Consider the following 20,722-nt stretch of genomic DNA (forward strand, 5'->3'; position numbering starts at 1 on the left):
AGAAAAGACAAAAAAATAGTCCATCACATTAGGAAAATACAAAGGGAATCAGAGGAGGGAAAGATCTCAAATCACACTGAGGGAAAGCCGAAGTAGGCCTTGAAGCTGGTCTTTCACCCATTAGGGCAGCTGATAAGTATGGAAAGCAGTCAAGGAACAAGGAATAGTAAGACAGAGAGAAATAAGTAGGGTATAATCAGATACAGGGGAACTGTATCTGATTATCAGGTGTGCCCAAACGTATTGCACCTGACTGAAGGGGAGGTAGAGGAGGGTTCCATGAAAAGTAGAGTCATGACAGGGAAGACTCTTCCTGGTAGTGGAAACAGCACGTGGGTCAGGATCTCGGAGCCCGAGTCTCAGAGAACTGGCTTTTCACAAATCATATTGACCCTCAGTTCCTTTACCTATAAGGTGCAACTAACAACACTGTGACAAACCACTTCCAGTAAATGAAAAGGAAGAAAAAAATGAGCATTTCAGAGTAAGTTTTGAGTGCTTATTTATGCTTCTGAGGGTGGCTAGTAGGGGGTGCACAGCAGATCAGAACATAGCAGGTCTTGATAGCGTGGAGACTGGAGATACAGAGAGGGAAAATAAGTTAAAGGGCTATTGCAGTTGCCTAAACAAAAAGTTATTAAGTACCTAACTAGACTGTGAAAGGAAAACAAACCAACAAAACAAACAGTGAAATAAATAAAGGGGCAGAGCTATCAGATGTAAAAAGAAAGCTGGCAATCCCAGGGACAGAGGAAGGAAGGGAGGATTCAAAGAAAGAAGAAAAAAGGAAGGGAGGGTGGGAGGAATCTCACAGAAGCTTTAAGTTTCAGCCTCTTTTCACATTCAGAGGGAGAGAAATATTTAGGAAGCTTTGATTAAAGAAAACAATAATAATAAAACCTGCACTTGACAACATGCAAAGTGGACTTGCATTGTACAAAACAGAGGAAATGACTTCTTAAGGTGGACTATTGAGGTCAAGAACTTTCAAGTTATCAGACTTACTGCCTTGTCAGAAGAAGATAGTGCATAGGATCCCTTCAGACCAGATTTAGGTGTGAATGTGCAAGTGCTCAGTCTAAGGATCTTCACAAGACTCAATGCACCAGACTCACAGCCTGTCACTTGTCATCATTTATGATGTTCCATAGACGCCATGACAACTTGCCATTATAATTTATCTTTGCAAGAAGTTAGAAAAAAAGGCTTTTGAATATTTCTGCTTGCCAATTTTACTGGGTTGTGTATCGTATACATATTTTTCAAGTTTCTATCATTATTTATAAAGTACATTATATATCTGAGGAAATTCATAAGTTTGCAAATTGAGTGCTAGATATGCTATATTTTTAATAAATCCTAACATTCGTCATGACACCAATAATATCTTGCTGAAAAGAATACAGACACAAATGAAGAAGAGCATTTCATGGAGAAATTAACTGAGAGAGCTTAAGTGTTAGTGTTGGCAAAGACTAATTTTTTGCCATTAGCGTAGAGTTTGTCAGCAGAGAGATTAGACAATTGTATGTGCTTTGTCGTACAAACTCAAATGAGGATATTGGAAACATTTAATCCCCAACAATACTAACAGGGTATTCATTCTTAAGCAAATAAATGTACCTTCTCTGATATTCAGATGGTTCTGAAAGCATTTTAATCTGACAGCCCTGGCTTTCCCATGGCAAACTATCCATGTGCTGGAAATCTCCATAGCAGCTATTATGACGACTTCAAATTTGTGAAGTGAGCCTATGAAAAGTATGAACAAATGCCCTTAAGGGTTACATTTGTCAAAGCCTTTCAAGGGCTTGCTAAAGGGCAAGCAATTAGTTTATTTTATTAACACTATTTTAAAAGAAATATGTGCATAACCAAATCAACAGAAGCTGACTTTTTACTCATTACAGGGATGAGTTTATTTCTGATTTGAGACTGAAAATGTACATAGAATATTCCTTTTTCTCCTCCTTGATTGATTCTAATAGTAGCCAAAATTCAATATCCTTCTAATATTAACATATTAAGCCTATTCTGGCAAATTGCTACTTGAAACAGGTCAATAGTATATTTAAGCTGTGATTAATAACAGAAAAATTCAGTTGAGAGAGCTTAAGTATTCATAGAAAATGTGTAATTAAAAAAATATTTTTTGCCTTTACTTGTGACTCAAAGTTTCTTTCATTTTAAAGTGAAGTTAGCCACTTGCAAGTGATTCTAAGCTGAGTGTTGGAGATAGCTACTTAGATATTTATAAAAAACCTACTCTAAGACAAGTAATTTAAGCAACTCTATGTTGTAAACATCCACCAAATTCCCAACTGAAAGTCAAAATTGAATAAGTTTGCCTAACTTCTAAAACAGATTAATATGAACTCTGAGTAGCATAACTTCACAAGTGAACTTGATTTTTATTCACAATTTTTATTGTTTCTCCTGTATTGCTTCAGCTTAGGTAATGGTTTATTTAAAAACTATCTCCTGCATCCTGGATCAACTTGTTACTGATGAAATCATACAAAGTTGTTAAGACTTGGTAGCTCATATGGTCAAGGCTAATATTTTTGCAGAATAGAAAATTAAGGCCTAGATTTCAGTAATTATCTCATATCCATAGCTGGTTAGTGAATAGTAGGAATCTAAAGTGCACTTCTTTAATTGATAAAGACAGTAATTTTAATGATCTCTACATTAGAGATTAGAGGTTACATTTAATTCTAAAAGTCTATAATTTAACCACACAATGAAGACTACTAATCCATTTTGTATCATTTATAAATAGAAAGATATAGATGGATAAAGATAAAAATATAGATATAGATACATGTATAGAAATAGACAGCCAGCCTTGGTGGTCTAGTGGTTAAGATTTGGTGCACTCACTGCCATGGCCTGAGTTCGTTTCCCCATCAGGAAACCACACCACTCGTCTCTTGATTGTCATACTGTGGCAGCTGCGTGTTGCTGAAAGCTATGCCACCAGTATTTCTAATACCAGCAGGGTCACCGATGGTGGACAGGTTTCAGCGGACCTTCCAGACAAAGAAATATTAGGAAGAAGGACTTGGCCACCCAATTCAGAAAAAATTGGCCATGGAAACCCTACGAATAGCAGTGAAGTATTGTCTGATACAGCGTCAGAAGGTGAGAGGATAGAGCAAACAGACCAGGCAGGGTTATGCTCTGCTGTACACAAGGTCACTAAGAGTTGGAATCAACCTGATGGTACTAACAACAGATAGATATAGATACCCCTTGACATTCAAGAAGAACATGTCAAGTTTGGAATTACATCTACAAATATTATAGTAAATATAATTTCCAAAGATCATATAGCACTATAAAACCAAAAAAATATAGATGTACAATTGAATCTCAATGAGATTGACTGTGTATGCAATGGAGTAGCAGAGAACAATGCATAAATCGCTCATTAGGTGTGAGTGTGGAGTGGAGGTTTAAATTCAAGCTCATACCATTTGTAATGCCCAGGACTCAAACCGTAGCCCTAGCAAAACTTGCCAAATTACTACATGACAAATTTTAATGGACTATATCAATATTACCTTTGATTAAATAAGATGCTGACCATTAAATCCACAAATGCCAAGGATTTTCCATATAGATGTACAGATTTCTTCAAGTTTGCCTGAAAAATACCTGTAACCCTCATTTACCACTAAGCCTTCAGGGCTGGCTCCCTTCATTTCTATTTTAAATCTAAGATGCATTTGCCCCAAGTCTTCCTGATCCACCCTAAAAATACAAAATGTAGATGTCACCATCCTGCCATTTCCTGAATTCCATCCTAATTTTCTCCAGATACCAATAAGCTTATTTCTTCCAGTACATTTGTTTTATTCGTATATTTTCTCTCAGCTCCATGAATTGATTTTTCTAACTTTCTCTTCAATGTGAATACAATATGTTTAGTCTGCTCTGAAACCACATATGCTGATAACAAAAAGGAATAGTATGTTAAATGTAATCCATAAATAGCCCACAAACTCTAATTTTAGTCAATAGTTTCAACCTCCTCCTCCTCACAAAGGCACATAAAATTGAATGGCAACTTGATTAACTTGGGTTTACCTCACTGTCTCCTGTAGGGATTAATGATCAGGAAAATGCCAAAAGTTATGAGGAAAAGGTGAATAAAAACAAACAAAAAAGCTCTATATCTGAAAATAAGGTAATCAATAGTTAAATAGAACATAGCTGACTATACACTATTTTATAGCATAAGCCATTTGAAAATCATGTAAGGAAATGTTTTAGAGTGTCATTATTTCACAGAACTGAAGTTTATTGATAAAAGAAAATTCCCTTAAAAAGAACTGTTACACACTAAGACAGAATATCTAAGAAAAACAAGTAGCAGATATAATTTTAGAGCTACTAGCTATTGTATTTGAAAGCAGAAGCTATTGTATTTGCTAGCTCTGACAGCCGAAAAAAGACAATTGACAAGTTCATGTTTAAAAATGGGGAAGAATTTGAGGTTTAAAGTTATAGGCTAATGAGCATATATCCAGTAAATGGAAAGATATCTTAGATTGGGCTGCTATTCATATTCTATTCTATATATTCTGAATACTCTATTCTATTCTGTGAAATACCATTCACAGTTCTGGAGGCTAGAAGTCCAGGATCAAGATGCCTGCACTTGCTTGGTGTATCCTCACATGGCAGAGAGAGAGGCTAACTGTCTGGTCTCTTAGAAGGACACTAATCCCATCACAGGGGTTCTACCGTCAAGACCTATTTACCTCCCAAAGACCCCACCTCCTAAGACCATCACATTAGGGCTTCAACATATGAATTTGGGGAACACAAATACTCAGTCTATAGCAAAAGCTGCTGAGTCCTCATCAAACAGCTGTTGTATACAATGTGTAAAGCCCTTCTGACCAAGTGAACTTCATCCCTTGACACACTGGAGAAGAGGTGAAGCACAGACAACACTGTATGTGAACCACGGTAAACTTAAAAGACAAAAGACGTCTGACCTTGTAAATGATCCGAATCACCTGGATAGACTTATTTCAATGTAATTAAATTATTTTTTATATTTATTTAAAAACATACCTTAAAAACTGAAAAATAAATGAACAGCTAAAGCAGTTCTTGTTGGTTCACATGGCATTCCTTCACTCTTCCCTCACTGTCTCTTCAGATTTTTACTCAGAAGTCACTCTTTAGTAAAACCCTTCCTTGGCCACTCAATCTAAAATCTAAAATTTCATCCCTACCCCACACACTTCCTCATCTCTTTTCTCTATTTTGCCTTTTGCTTTTCTTTTTTTTTTTTTTTTTTGGTCCTTAACAGTTACCTATCATCCTGCATGTTTTTATCCATTTATTCTCCTTACTGTCTGTCTTCCCTGCTTCACTTCAAGCTTGATGAAGCCACAATTACCGCCGCGTACAGCAGCGCCCGGCATTTAGTAAGCATAAGCAAACATGTGTTGAAAGAATGAATGGAACTGGGCATCCATTGCTGTTAAGGTGCAAGTTCTACATCTAGAAGTTGCACCTCCTCGTCAACAGTTGAACTCAATTAAGAGGTGGACCTCACATTTGTGTGCTTCCCATCTGTACACACCTCAGGCGGAATACAAGGTCTGGTCAAACAAGACCATAAAACTTTGGCGGGAAATCATAGCCCCGCCGTCTAGGAGAGGGCCCCCTTCTCCTCTGTAGATTATGCCAACTTTACCAGGTGATTGTTTTTCCTACTAAGTCCCCTCTAATGGTCCAGCTAGGCGTTAGCATCCTTAACTCCATCCTCTTCTCTCAACAATTCAATGTCACCAGTATAAATGATAATCAAACCAGAGGTGGCAACTAACTGGCGCCCTGTGAGCTGAATAAAGCACATAGAAGGTTGTGGTGGTGGTGGTTTCTTTGTTTGTTAGTTTGCTTGGCTTGTATTGTGTTAGCCTTCACAGTTAGCCTATACACTTGATGAGCCTACACGGAATTTCTTTTTTAATGCGATTTCTTGGTAACATTTAGAAATTGTGAGATTTAAAGTAAAAATCTGGATTTCTTACTTCTCTTGAAAAATAAAAGATCTGGCACAAGTGGTTAATGTTCTTTATGGTAAAAATAAGTGGAGCTGAGAGGTGTTCTATGTCGAGTGGGGCATTAGCTCTCTCCAGTTTTATCATACTTCCTGCCGTTCCCAATGAGTCTAGATAGAGAAGCCCAGACTCAATTGTTACAATACCATCATTTTGGAGCTAATGGGTTTTATTACACCTGACACAGTTTACCATTCATAACCTGTCTGACTCGATTAAATGAGTATTTGAATTTGTAAATCTGTTTGTAAATGAATGAGTGCTCTGTGGATGGAGTGATATATGAATTAGTTATCTATTGCTATCTAATAAATTATCCCCAAAATTTAGCATCTTAAAACAATAAACATTTATTGTCTCTAATAGTTTCTGTGGGTCTGGCATCTGGGACCAGCAATGTGGGTGGTTCTGATTTGGAGTCTCTCTTGAGGTTGCTGAAAAGTGTTAGCCTGGGCTGTAGCCATCTGAAATCTTGACTGGGGCTGGAGGTTCTGCTTTCAAGATGACTCACTCACATGGTTGTTGGCTGGAGGTCTCAGTTCCTTGCTGTGTGGACTTGTCCTGTGGGCTGCTTGGGTGACCTCATAACATGTCAGCTGGCTTTGTCCAGAGTGAGTGATCCAAGAGAGAGAGGACAAGGAGGAAGGCTCATGCCTTTTGTCATCTCATCTCCAAAGTCACAGACCATCATATCTGCCTTATTCTATTCATTACAAATGAGTCACTAAGTTCAGCCCACACTCAAGGGGAGGTAAATTAAGCTCCACCTCTTGAAAGAAGTATCAAAGTGTTTGTGAAACTTAGATGTAGCAATCTTGGTCTTAGGGTCTTGAACTTGGTTGAATCATCAAATAATTGCTTTATTTTAATCTAGGTATTACCAAATACCTTCTGCTTTATCTAATTTTAATATGACAAAGTTCTTTTCAATTTATTTTGTGTATACTATTCCAAGTAAAACTGGGAACCCCACGTGGTTACAATTTCTAATCTTTTAGGTTTAAAAATTTATGAAAAGTGTCCAAAGAAATTTTTAACTCAGTTTTAGGAAGAACACTCTTACATTTTTGTGACACATAACTTTTGTGTGTGTGTGTGTGTGAGGAAGATCGGCCCTGAGCTAACATCTGCCAATCCTACTCTGTTTGCTGAGGAAGACTGGCCCTGGGCTAACATCCAGGCCCATCTTCTTCCACTTTATATGGGATGCTGCCACAGCATGGCTTGACAAGCAGTGTGGTGGTGTGCGCCCGGGATCCGAACCAGGGAACCCCGGGCCACCACAGCAGAGCGCGTGCACTTAACCACTTGCGCCACCAGGCCGGCCCCTAGGAAACATAACTTTTAGTAAGTTATCATTCATCACCTAACTAGTCTCTCTGAGGAGCTGGAATATACTAGTAAATAACTATTTACTTCATAGCACAATTACTTGTTTTCCGAGTGACAATTTCAGTATCACTGTAGGCAAATTTTTCTTAAGCATTTCTCACTGTAATCATCAGTAATCTCCTGGAGAGTAGTAAAGTTCTTCTGTTTTACTTTTTTATTGCCTTTTTTATGTAACTATAATATTCAGCTTCAGCAGGAAGCAGGTTATCCTCCTTTGCTCCATCCCCAAAGTAAAAAAGTAGAAAGGTTTTGAAAGAAGAAGGGGGAATCTGAGCAGAAGGGCAAGTTCAGAGCTAAGCTAGGAAACTTTATAGAGTTTGCCCTTCTGCTTCTTTATGGTGATTTCCTTTAAATTTTAAGCCCTCAAACTGCTAGATATATTTTGATATATCCAGTTAATGTATTGACAATAGAGGGATTAATATGTTTTATTATTCTTATTTTTATCTTTCAAGATTAATCAAATTATAGTGGCAGGGAGGGGTACACATACATAACCATTCACTTGTTAAAAGAATTTTAATTTATGTAAGGTTCAGTTCCCACGCAGCTCTGATGTCATATCAGATTCACAGCGCTGACACAATATAGGCATTATGATTTCACCAAACTTTCTCTCTTCTATTTTATCTAGCAACAAAACTAACTGTATTTTTTTGCTAAAATGGACTACTGTTTCATTTTTTGAGACTGTGTTCATAGCATTGAGTTCTGTAAGTTTAGTATTCATTTCCTACTCAGCAGGGTCGGTAGCAATCATGTTAGCAGAAATAAACCTTTATAAAGCCTTACATTTTTCTATGAGGCAATGATTTTTATAGTGCATATATATATATATATACTTTCACTAAAAAGTCAATGATTTCCTTGAAATGTTATGACAGATTTTTAACATTTCCTCTAATTTATTGCGTTCCTTAGTTATATTATTCGCTAGTTTGGGTTTCTTTCATAAAGTATATTGGAATTCAATTTTTGAAAATATAATGTGGGTGGTGATTTGGGGATTGTTGCAGCGTACCTAACCCCTGAGTTTACATTCTCTGTTTATTTCTATTCAGGTGATTTAAAATGCATACAAGTACACATAAAACAAAATTTTCTTGTTAATTTGGCAAGGCTGAGCAATACAAAATAATCTTTTTTTTTCCTTGTTGCCTTATAAGACAATTGTAAATAAATTCCTGCTCCAAAATAACCTACTTGTCAGGTACGATAGATGGATAGACAGACTAGATAGATAGATAGATAGATAGATAGATAGATTTTAGAAAGACAGATAGATAAATATCTTCTGAACACATACACTGAGAAGAAAGGCAACATAATACTCTACAAAGAGCATAGGAATTGCCCAAAGGCTAGAAAGAAAATTTGAAAACAAGATGATTTTTTTTAAGTAAGTTTAAATTTCTTATCTGGAGAAAAAATTTTTTAAAACCACTAATTATAAGAAACAATAGAAGAAAAATGTTGAAAGTGATAGCAGGAAGATAGTAATTTAGGAATAAAACTACACCAAAAGAAAGCCACTGATCATCAAGATATCTGAAAATGTCCAACTAGGCAAAATTAGAAAGTCTTTTAAGAATCAAATTAAGTGACACCAGATTCCATCTTTGGTGTTTGTATAAAAGTCTACTTTTTCAAAAGTGCATTCACATACATTTCCAAGTGAGTCTCACAACTTTGTGATATAGGCAAATATATTTAATATCGGTATTTCTCAGCTACAAAAACTGCAATAGAGACAATCTTAGTGTTTAATGATTGGTCGAAACAATCTCCTTTTCTCTCTCTCCCTCCCAGAAATGTATGTTTTTTGAGACCAGTGCTCATGTTTATATTCATACTTCAGAGCCGAGCACAATGTCTGAACATCAAAGGTGCTAAATATGTATTGAACTAAATTGAATTTAAAATTCTTTTCCTTTTATTCTGACTCGTCCTGTTTTAAACGATAATTTGCAATATCTAAACCTTATTCGCCTTCATTCAGATATTTTTAATTTAATTGGAATCAAAGGTGATAAAAACACAGTTTTTCGAGAAAATGAATTTTCAAATATTTCTCAATTAATGATTATTTACTAATAAACTTCATATATTCATGAACAGTCATTAACAAAAACAAAAACAAAAAACTCTCATTAAATATGAGAAATGACGAAAGAACTGAAAGATTGCAGAATATTGAATTAAAAGACCTAATTTATTACTTACATAAACTTTAAAAAATATATTCAAATTGACTTTTCATAAATAGTATATCTTCTATTAAAAGTTATCCTGAAAATCTCATGATAGTCAGAATTGCAAATATGAAATCAGTTTCCTGACTCCCTGTATTCAAAGGTAACTACTGACATTCTATATGGAAAATCCAATCCTTACCTCGCTAACTGACCATTAACTTCAGCTTAGAGCTAGCCATTCATTGAATAAAGATGCAGTCATCCTCACCAAAAAGCACTTCTTTATGGTATCCACTCTTACATCTTTTTAAAACTCAAACTATCCTTTTAAATTAAAATTCACATTTCAAAAATCAGCTTCTAATAAAAATACAGTAGAGGTTGATTATTTGTTCTATGGAAAGCCATACCTCTCTGTTAGCTTCCTAATCATCCTACTTGCCTGGCACCTTTTTTTCCTGAAGACTGAACAAAAGAAATGGAAATGAGGCTCAAATCAGTAAAATCTCTACTGATTCCTAAATACGGGAAAGAATTGTTTGTGAGAGAACAATTTCGATCATTGGTCAACAGACCCTGTGACGTTGTCTCTTGAATTATCTGTGTGAATCAAGCTATCTTTTATAAGCAGGATATGCCAGATTTGACTTTAATGTGACAAACACACAAGTCCCCTACCCCTTAGGACACTGCAATAGAACACAGAAAATAATCGTAAAATAATACAAGTCACAGTAAGTCAAGAATTAATAATAGTCAAGTTAGTATTGCTAACAGTATTAAGTCCCTGATCTGGATAACCTTACAAGTCTGTTTGCTAAGGTTAAAAAAAGAGAAAAAAAGCCTCATAGAGATGTGCAATTTGAATATGCTTCTAGTGTTAATGGAGCAGTAACTTTTGTAAGCTTTCAACAGGTCATAATTAATCAACTTCTGGTCAATACAAAGCATCCTAGCTATAGAAACAATTGCACTTACCCATGACGGTTAGGGCTGTAGCTTTTGTTAACTCTTCTTTCATTGACTCTATTACTTCTAAGTTACCGCCATCCAGGTTGCATCTATTTATAGTTCCGTTTCCTGAACTGATCCAGTAAAGCTTGTTTTCCACGTAGTCTATCGATAGACCTGTAATTAAATTATACAACTTAAACATAATGGTAGCCACGTACATTGTAATATTCACCTACCACTGGATTTGAGGGGACAAAAATAATTTGCAAGCTCAGATTTTTGTCTTAAAAAAGATCTAGCTAATACGGAAATATGCATACGTTGTTTTAATTCTTTGTGAAATGATATACTTCTATTGGCACTTAAAGTTATATCTGTTGGTTATCACAACAATCTTTTTTTTTTTAATTTTTTGTTTATTGTAGTAACATTGGTTTATAGCATTGTATAAATTTCAGGTGTACATCATTATACTTCTATTTCTGCATAGATTACATCATGTTCACCACTCAAATACTAATTACAACCCATCACCACATACATGTGCCTAATTATCCCTTTCGCCCTCCTCTTTCCTCCCTTCCCCTCTGGTAACCACCAATCCAATCTCTGTCTCTATGTGTTTGTTTGTTGTTGTTATTATCTACTACTTAATGAGTGAGATCATACGGTATTTGACCTTCTCCCTCCAACTTATTTCACTTTGCATAACACCCTCAATGTCCATCCATGTTGTCACAAATGGCTGGATTTCATCGTTTCTTATGGCTGAGTAGTATTCCATTGTATCACAACAATCTTGTGACACTGAGAGGAATGACTGTTCCACTTTACGATAAGGAAAATAATACCTAGAATAGTGAAGAAATCTATCAGGGGTCCTAGTTAATAAGTGGACATTCCAGAAATTTTAAGAAAGTTTCTGTTTCCAAATTGAGTGCCTGTCCTCTCCATTACATCACTACGCCTCAGAAAGTTTTAACGTATGATAATCATTTGGGATACTAATTTCACTGATGAAATTTATAATTCCTCCTCTATTTTCAGTAAAATTTACTTTAGGCAGTTATAGATTTAAACTGGTGGTTTCGACTGTTTTCAAGTAAATCCAAAGGTAGAAGAATTTCAGCAATTAGTAATTTCACTGATGCATGGAATTGAATTGGGCTCATTTAGGGGCTACCATGGGGAGATAAACCACTCAACAAGTATGTGAACCAAGCCAATGGCTTAAAACCATTATCCCCACATGGCACAGTTTGTCACTGTAGGTTAACTTTCTTGTATTTTATGAAGAATTTCACATATTATAGAGATTTCACGGTTTTCAAAAGTCTCAGGACATGTACAGTTTGATTGCTGAGGGTTCTCAGTACACATCTACTTTACTAGCATGCTCAGTAGGCTAGGGTCCACAGTATAACAATAACTCTGTGGCTTCACGCTGGTTTTCTGTGATCCACAACTACTTGTAGAAAAGCACATGTGGACATATACTCAGGCATACAATACAATAAACTTTTTCTGGGATCTCCCTCAAAGAATAAAATGAACAAACCACAAAAAAATCCCTTCCATATTTAAAAAAAAAAAAAATCTAAGGTGAAAAAAAGGAAGGAAGAAAAGAAGGAAGGAAGGGAGGGGAGGGAGGGAGCCAACTGAAGAGAATCACGTGAATTCAAGTGCATTGAGAGAGGGTTAAATATAGCTCAGATATTCTCAACTACAGATAGTCCCAGGCCAGAGAGTCGAATTGATTTATCACACCAGTTTTAATCAAGTAGAAATAACGCAACAAGACTATACAATATACCAGCTATTTACTGACTTATTTTTATGTTTTGCTAATAGAAATCTGGAAGGATCACCAGAAAAATCGCAATGCATAAAATTAGACATTGCAAGGATGAAGTTTTCAGATTTTTTCTGATGACCACAGTGGGTGACTGGATTTCATTACTATGGAAAAATAATCAAAAACTATCAGAGTCATATTCTATGGTATAATATTTTCAGGGTGAAAGTCATTCAACATTCAATTTTTTATGAGAGAAAGTTTGATTATTCTGCAGGTAATTCCTAAGCCACCTTCATACATCTTTTCTAGTATAAATAAGTTCTGGGTTGGACCACTTAATTTCCAGAAGTAGTCTACTTTACCTTCTGCTTAGTTGACTACCTAAAGCAAATAATTCCATCTCTAATCAACAATGAAGAATATCTTTACTACAGGTGTATGGTATAAAACATAACCCAAAATTATATGTTGCAGAATTTTCATCAAGAATTGAATTAACAAACATTTAAGGAGAATTCCCTTTAAGAAAAGCTATCTATCCCTCTAGGTATTCTAAATTTTATCTCTCGATCAAGCCAAACCATCAGAGAGCTATCTGCATTTTTAGATCGCTGTGTTTTTTTCTCTCTCTGAATCTCTTGCTGAATTGAGCTTTGGCATTGTGCCCTTGGTTTAAATGAAGGATGCTCTAAGAAGTAGCCATAGGAAATCCACTGTTATACTTCCCAGGATACAGTGTCTGAATATAGTATTTCACACAGTGACCTCTTTATACAAAGACCCATGGCAGAAATTTCTTTCAGGGCTCAGTGCCAGAAAAAGCTCTATGTGGAAAATATAAAAGTGTAACTAGTCATATTTTTCTCTTTGCTTTGGTTGCAAAGAAACTGAAGAGTCAGATTTGTGACCCATCTCCAGCAATTGTTAAGGAATTGGATTTACACTACTAACTTTACTCCTGGCTTCAGTAGACTAATCTATTATTTTCCTTGACCTTGATTTTTAAAGCCAGAATTCTTGTCTGGCCTTTCCTAGGGAATGCATTTGTTTAAGTCTCTTCAACCCCTCTTTGGAAGGAGAAGGTGCATTCATACTGAATGTGCCTAACTCCAAATTAACCCACAATGTCAGAACTTTCTCATCCACCTAACACCCTGCAGTTTCTAGAGTCTAACTGAGGCTAGATAAAGCAGTTATACGGAGCAGGGAAGTTACAGAGCTTGGGTCAAAGTTCCCCAGAGTCTACTACTTAACATCCTCGTTTCTGGACTGTGAGTGTCTAGAGGAAAGGAGCTGTGTCAGTGAGCTTCTTATCTTCAGTGCCTAATACACTGCCTAGAGCAGAGAAGAAAATTTACAAACACTGAATGAATGAATGGGTTATTTAATTAATTCCATTATAAAAACTATAAGTTGTCCTCAAGGAGTTCTGTCTAATAAAGTTGAATAATTCTCACAACAGAATTTTTTTAATATACTACTTATACCCAGATACCGTGACAATAAGGAGAAAGGGCAGTGATTCAATAGGTCTACTTAGTATGGCTTAGATTTTTACATCAATATTAAGATTGAATAGTTTAGGATTAATAGTTTTAAGATTCATAAGTTTAGGATTAATAGTTTTAAGATTCATAAGAAAAAAATATTTAAAATTCTGATATTAACCTATATATGCATGTGATATATGTCATCTAGCCATTTACATATATCTTCTCCCCTGTTAAATATAACAGTTTAACCCCTAAATGTTCTTGAGTATGTTTATTCCGAGGTTTATCAAATAGAACTGAAATCTTTTAAAAATCCTATTGTCAATTCAAGAAACTGGTGACATATGTTTTAAATTCATAGACATAAGTATGTTTAGAAGTATATATTTATAGTTCATTAATATAAATGTTTTTGCATCATAAGATTTTTTATTTTGTTATTATCATTCACTTAGGGCTTTACACTGAAAAATTAATTGGTATCCATTCATTCGAATAATTTCTGAATCAAGTCTCTGTTGCATTAGAGATGAATCACTAAGCAGTGATTTAGAATACTAAATCAATAGCCAGGAGAAAACAGATTAAATATGAGCATGTTTATAAAACTGTCCTGGAACCTATGTAAAGAAATATAATTACGTCTGTACTAGAAGGTCCTCAGAGTTGGGGACTGAGATTAAAAAATCTTCAGAAGGGCTATAGGATCTGTCTGAAGAATACACCACTAGTAATATAGCCTCATTTCTGCAAGACATGTTTATTTTTTCAATGATCTGAATCCGGTTATCAAAAGAGGAAACCTAGATTCAATAACATAATAGGTATATCAAAGGAAAAAAGTCATCATTTAAATGGAAAAACCTTTATGAAAAGAAAAATCCACCTTTTACCTATCTTTCTTATTACTGTAAAAATGCAGAGTTAATCCATATGCTTCAATTCTAACACTCTTTATTTTAAGCCAAAGATTTCCCTTAATTTATGATTTTGTTTGAACATTTCGATTTAAACTGGCCAGCTATTTTTCAATTGAGACAATGTAATTTGCCAAAATTATATAATTGCTCTCATTATAGAAATAATCCACACATTGATATAAGAAACAACTACATATTTTTTAAAATAATATAATCTAAATATTACTAAAAAAATTAAACCCATTAAATTTTACGTGTGGCTACAATTAAGACTGGAAAGTTCACTGATGTGTCTCATTTCTTTTCCTTTGTAAGCGACTCAAAATTAAATCAATGTACTATGCAATATGGAATTAAAAAAAAATGCAAATATATAGAAAAAAGGAATTTTAAAAGTTAAGCCTTTCTAGAGATAGTAATTTCCTAATATTTTTCCATCACTTATAAAATTTCATTTCAAAATTTTCATCCCTGGCTATAATTATCTGGAAAGCTTTTAAAAATACTGATCCTCGGGTCCACTTCTGGAAATTATAATTTAATTGGTTTGAATTGGTCCCAGGCATCGGTATTTTTTAAAAAATCTCTCTAGGTAACTTTAGAATACAAGATTTAAAAAATTCCTCTTAAATAAATTGCATATTTTTGCAATCTTTCAAATTTGAATTTTTAATAAGTTTTACCAGGCCTTTAAATTTTGCTGGAAAGTGTGTCATGGTGGCGAGATCTTTGGAGACAGGGGAACATTAAGATGTAGATAGAGAAGAAGACATACTACGGATATTAAAATATAGATGGTTAACTTCAAGGCCTCTAGATATGTATAATAAATAACATTGAAATCCTCTAAATATTCTATTTGTAGTGTTCTTTTCAGACAACAGAAAACAACTCCCGCTTCTGGGATTGTGAAAGTTGTAGAAACTGACTGTTGAAAATGCACTTACAAAAAATGAGGACATTATAATGTTCTGGATACTCCAAAATGCAGATCTTCTCAGAGTTCACCAGAAGAGGCATGATTATTTGTGGGGCAGAACTGTTTCTGAAACACTGAACTTTTAGCTCCAAGGAGAATAGTTATTCCATGAGGAAGCAGAGTGGGGTTAACTGCCTATTCACTTTCAGGCTATCTCAAGAAATGTTTTATCCCTCCTGAGAATACTTAGATTTTATAAGTTAAAGAATAAATATGCTGAGGAAATCTAAGAACTTTTCCTGCTCCATTTCTGGCTTCCCTCCGAAGTGAACACAAATATCATTGTCACTCTTCAATAACTTGTCTACGTGTCTCTGGATTCATCTGTCAGAAGGCTAAGCAGCCTTCACCTAGCTACACCCTCACTTTAGCATTGTGAAGTTACAATAATAATAACAACGATTGCCTTATATAATAGTGTCTTGCATATAGAAAGTGCTCAATAAATGTTAACAATTTATTATTAGTATAAGTTTTTGCATTTCCCTTTCAAGATAAAATCCTATTGTAAAATTAGCAACCATCTCTCTGGTAATCCACACAACTGACAATTTTGAGATAATTTAATAAGGAGAAATACTCAGATTGTGCATTTCCTTCATACCACAATATCCTCTCAATTACAGAGGCACATCAAAATGAAAAACTTTGTTCTGTGAAAGCCAATAAAAGATATGCTTCAGTCTGCGAGAAAATATTAGCAATCCACATATCCAACAAAAGACTAGTATCAGCAAAAGAACTCGCATCACTCAACAGTTAAAAAAAAATCCACTTAGAAAATGGGCAAAAGAAATTAACAGACATCGCACAGAAAAAGATATAGAGATGGCAAATAAGCACATGAAAAAAATTTCAACATCATAGGAAAATGCAAATTAAAATGACAGTGAGATGTCACTACACACTTATAAGATGGCTAAAATGAAAATAGGGACAACCCTCAATGCTGGCAAGGCTGCTAGAGAAGAACTGGATCACTGATACATTGCTGGTAGGAACGTAAAATAATACAGCCACTCTGGAAAATAGGTTGGCAGTTTCTTATAAAACTAAGCATACTATTACTATAGGCAATTGTACTCCTGGGAATTTACCCCAAAGAAATGAAAAGTTATGTCGACACAAAAACTTGTTAATGAATGTTTATAGCAGGTTTTTTGATAACTCTACAAGGATATATGCTGAGTGAGAAAAACCAATCCAAAAGGTTATGTACTGTATGATTCTATTTATATAGCATTTTTAAATGATAAAATTTTATAAATGGAAGAGATACAGTATGGGGAGAAAATGACGAGGGCAGTTGGTGTGGTTACAAAAGGGCAACAAGAAGGATCATTGTGGTGTTGGAATTATTCAGAATCTTGACTGTGATAGTGGATATGGGAATCTACACATGTGATAAAATTGTATAGACCTAAATACACACGAATGAATAAAAATAAAACATGAAATCTGAATAAGATGGGTGCATTGAATTAAGGGCTGTAATATTGTACTATAGTTTTATATAATGTTCCAGCTGAGGAAAACTGGATAAAGTATACATGGGACCTCTCTGTATTATTTTTTATAATGGCATGTGAATCTAAAATTATCCCAATAAAAATTTCAATTGAAAAGAAAAGTATACTATTCAAGAATTAGTTGAGTATGTAGGGGATCAGAATATGCCATTCCAAAATATGCCCTTTGGTTTAAGGATTATTTTGAGCCAAAGACAATTGAGAAATAGTAGTAGATGCCAAAAAAAAAAAAAGCTCTCTGTCCTCTCCTACTATTTGTCTAAAAACAGACTTAGACTCTTAAGCACAAGTCTAGACTCTTATTAGCCCAGAGATGACACTGAGAGGCATCTACATAACAAACCTTACTAAAAGAACCCTTATTATCCATTAATTTCTCCCATATATTTACTTTTCAACAGTTTGCCTCCCTTGGAAGTCTAAAACACCTTTGCTTTTGTCTTGTCACTTCTCTACAAATTTATTGCTCTTTGTTAAAATGTTTTATAAGCCCAAGTTCTAACTACGCCTTTGAGTTCCTCATCAATGAGTTTCTCCCATGTGTATGCATGCTACCGTTGTTAATAGACACTGTCTTTCTCCTTTTAAGCTGGCTAATTTCCAGCGTCCCAGACAGAGAATCTAGGAGGGTAAAGGGAAAAGTTTTTTTTCCTCCTCTGCAAGTATCTATACTGCCCTTATCTTAACTTGATCTAAATTCTTCCTTGGAATCATTCTTCTCAATTCACTTTGCTTTATGAAGTCATTAACAATGTATAGAGTTATAGAGCTAAGTTAATTAACTTAGTTCCTTGTTGCTTATCATATCAAGCTAAGATTTCAGCACCTCTTCCAACCTCCCTCATATAAATCGTTGTACCTGGGGCAATTTATCCCATATTTCAAGTTCTTCATGATTGTCAAAAATTATGTGTCTTGTGAAAATAACAAATGCAAAAATGAAGGAAAGACCAGAACCAGTGACAGGTTATTTCTCGAGAAGTGTTTTGTTCTAAAAAATCATTTTGAAAGCTTTAATAGGTATAGTTTCATAATTTACCAAAACTATATTGAAGAGCTTGATAGATAAAATAGAACAAAATATTTTTAAAAGCACCAGATTGTGTCATTTGAATATTTTTAAATTATAGTTCTTATCAGAATAATGCTAAACGCTAATGTTCCTATCAGAATAACGCTTCCCTTATGTTAGATTTTTTTTCTAGCCACAGAGAAAAATTCAGAGTTTTTTAGATAAATCACACTCTTTTGTGCCTATTATGCCTGTTTATCCTTTCTAGTAAGAATAAGGAAAACCCCTTTTCCTGTCACATCCTTAAAAACAAAAGTGTGTGTATCCTTCAAGATCTCGTTGAAATTTCAAAATATCTCGAACTTAGTTACAACTCTTCCCTCTATTTTTCTTCCTCACAAAGAATTACTTGTTTCCTCTGTTTTTACTGTGTCTCGTTATATTAACTTTATGGTGCCTGGAAGATAGTACTTGTGAACAACATTAAGTGTTTTTGTTTTGTTTAACTCTATTAAAGAGCTCATCAAATGGTTTGTGGTTATCCATGTCTTTTTCCTTTGCTGAACCATGACCTTCTTGATAATGGGTCCCAGGTTTTATTTTCAAGGTCTGGCACCTAGCATACACTTCATAACCTTTTCTAAATAACCTTTTTTTATACTTAATAACATTTGAAAGAACAAGTAAATGAATGATCAGATGAAACAATGTAATAAATTTAAATTATTTGTGTGTATATGCATGTATAATTTTAATATTAGTTTATCAGTTCCTCTGGCCTTTTTTGTAATCTATTCTTAACATTTCTTTTGGAGTGCACCGCCTTATATGTTGATTGTGCTTCATACATAATAAAAGTGACTGTGCTGAGTAATAGGTATATATAAATAATATAACGGCATTATATGGAGCAAGTACACATATCCAGGAATTTGTTTTCATCTTATTTTTCAAAAATGAGGTCCCTTGAATTCTTTTGATGAGGTAAAACGTGTTCATGAATGTTATCCATGAATAGATTTCAAAATTCACATTATATAGCATATTGGTTGGAATGATTAAATAATAAAAAAAATGATTCAGAGGTTTCAAGCAAGTATACTTGAAGGTTGAGTAAATAAATGACTTTTGCTTGGGATTACATTGAAAATAAAGGGAAAACATCAAGGAAATAAAATACGTAGTACACAAGATTCTTAGGAATAAGCCATGAAGGGTAATGCTGATTGACAAGCCAAGTTGCTTTATATGAGGCTTAAGGGATAAAATTCATAATATATAAACATTTTAAACATGGAAGTGGCTTTAAGTAGTAAATTAAAATCCTCTGTTATGCAAACTACTCTAAGCACTTAATGTATCCAAGACTGAGCAATAAATCTTGAAAATATTTAGTTCAACAATGGATAACTGGGACGTTAATTTGTATTTAACAGATACAAAGTTATTCAGCCCAAACTGCCTGAAGGCTGCAATTACTTAGTCTTCGGTGATAACACACTCATAAAATGCCAAGTTGGGTGTTTTGATAAGATTATGATGCACTTCTATTTCAAGTATCACACATATGGATTTAACAGCAAACAAGCAAGGGAAATCCAGTGAATTACAATATAAAAACAATTCCGTAAAATAGAAAGCTTAGTATATCAGTGACATTGCTGTTTAAAACTAGCATTTAGAGTTTCAGCAATAATTAATTGCAAGGCACAACTGGCAGAGGGGTGAAATTCGTTCTTGCGTACTCCTGGCTGCTTAGAAAAGCTGACTGCTGTGTCCTAATTGGGCCCACATTTCTCAGCAGTACCTAAGCCCTGGATTTTTCTTTCCCACTTTCCATGCTTGAAAGAGTACCAGTTTTATTCTCTGATCTTTGCTTGAGGTCAGGTAATTACTATAGGAAATCAGCCTCTCAGGATATCGCATAGTGGTTAAGATTTAATATGACTTTGGAAGCAGATAAACCTGGATTTGAATCCCAACTCTGCAATTCATCACAGGCAACTAACTTCTTTCAACAAACCTCAGTTTCTGAACCTATAAAGGAAGGACAAGAAAGCCTTCCAGAAATGATTACTGTGAGAAGATCATTGCAAAGAATTTTGCAAGTGCTTGACATATTCTAAGTGCTTAAAAAGTAATCACTACAGCTATGTTATTTTGTTGCCAAAGTGATGATGGTTCTACTGTATCATACATCCCGGGCTAACTCCATGCAAACACTAAGGTGTGGGCTCGTGGAGGGACTAAAGGGACCATAAAGGGTGGCAGGTAATGATTGTTATGAGTTGACCCTTCCCACCGTTACCAGAATACTGTGATTTCTCCTCATATTCTGGGATAAAAAATAATTTATGATCTGAC

At 34.7% G+C, this 20,722-nt stretch overlaps 1 protein-coding gene across 5 annotated transcripts in view; it reads right to left on the minus strand.

Annotated features, from left to right (window-relative positions):
• Positions 1-20,722, minus strand: part of LRP1B (LDL receptor related protein 1B) — a 1,862,264-nt gene that overhangs the window by 557,374 nt on the left and 1,284,168 nt on the right. For all 5 annotated transcript variants that reach the window (XM_087435122.1, XM_087435120.1, XM_087435121.1 and 2 more), the window contains exon 33: positions 10,652-10,801. In XM_087435122.1, coding sequence (XP_087291248.1) covers positions 10,652-10,801 — 150 coding nt within the window. The remainder of the gene's footprint in view (positions 1-10,651; positions 10,802-20,722) is intronic.

Source organism: Ceratotherium simum, chromosome 9 (assembly GCF_057802395.1).
Source record: "Ceratotherium simum simum isolate JZ-2026a chromosome 9, ASM5780239v1, whole genome shotgun sequence".
In the NCBI taxonomy this organism is placed as follows: domain Eukaryota; kingdom Metazoa; phylum Chordata; class Mammalia; order Perissodactyla; family Rhinocerotidae; genus Ceratotherium; species Ceratotherium simum.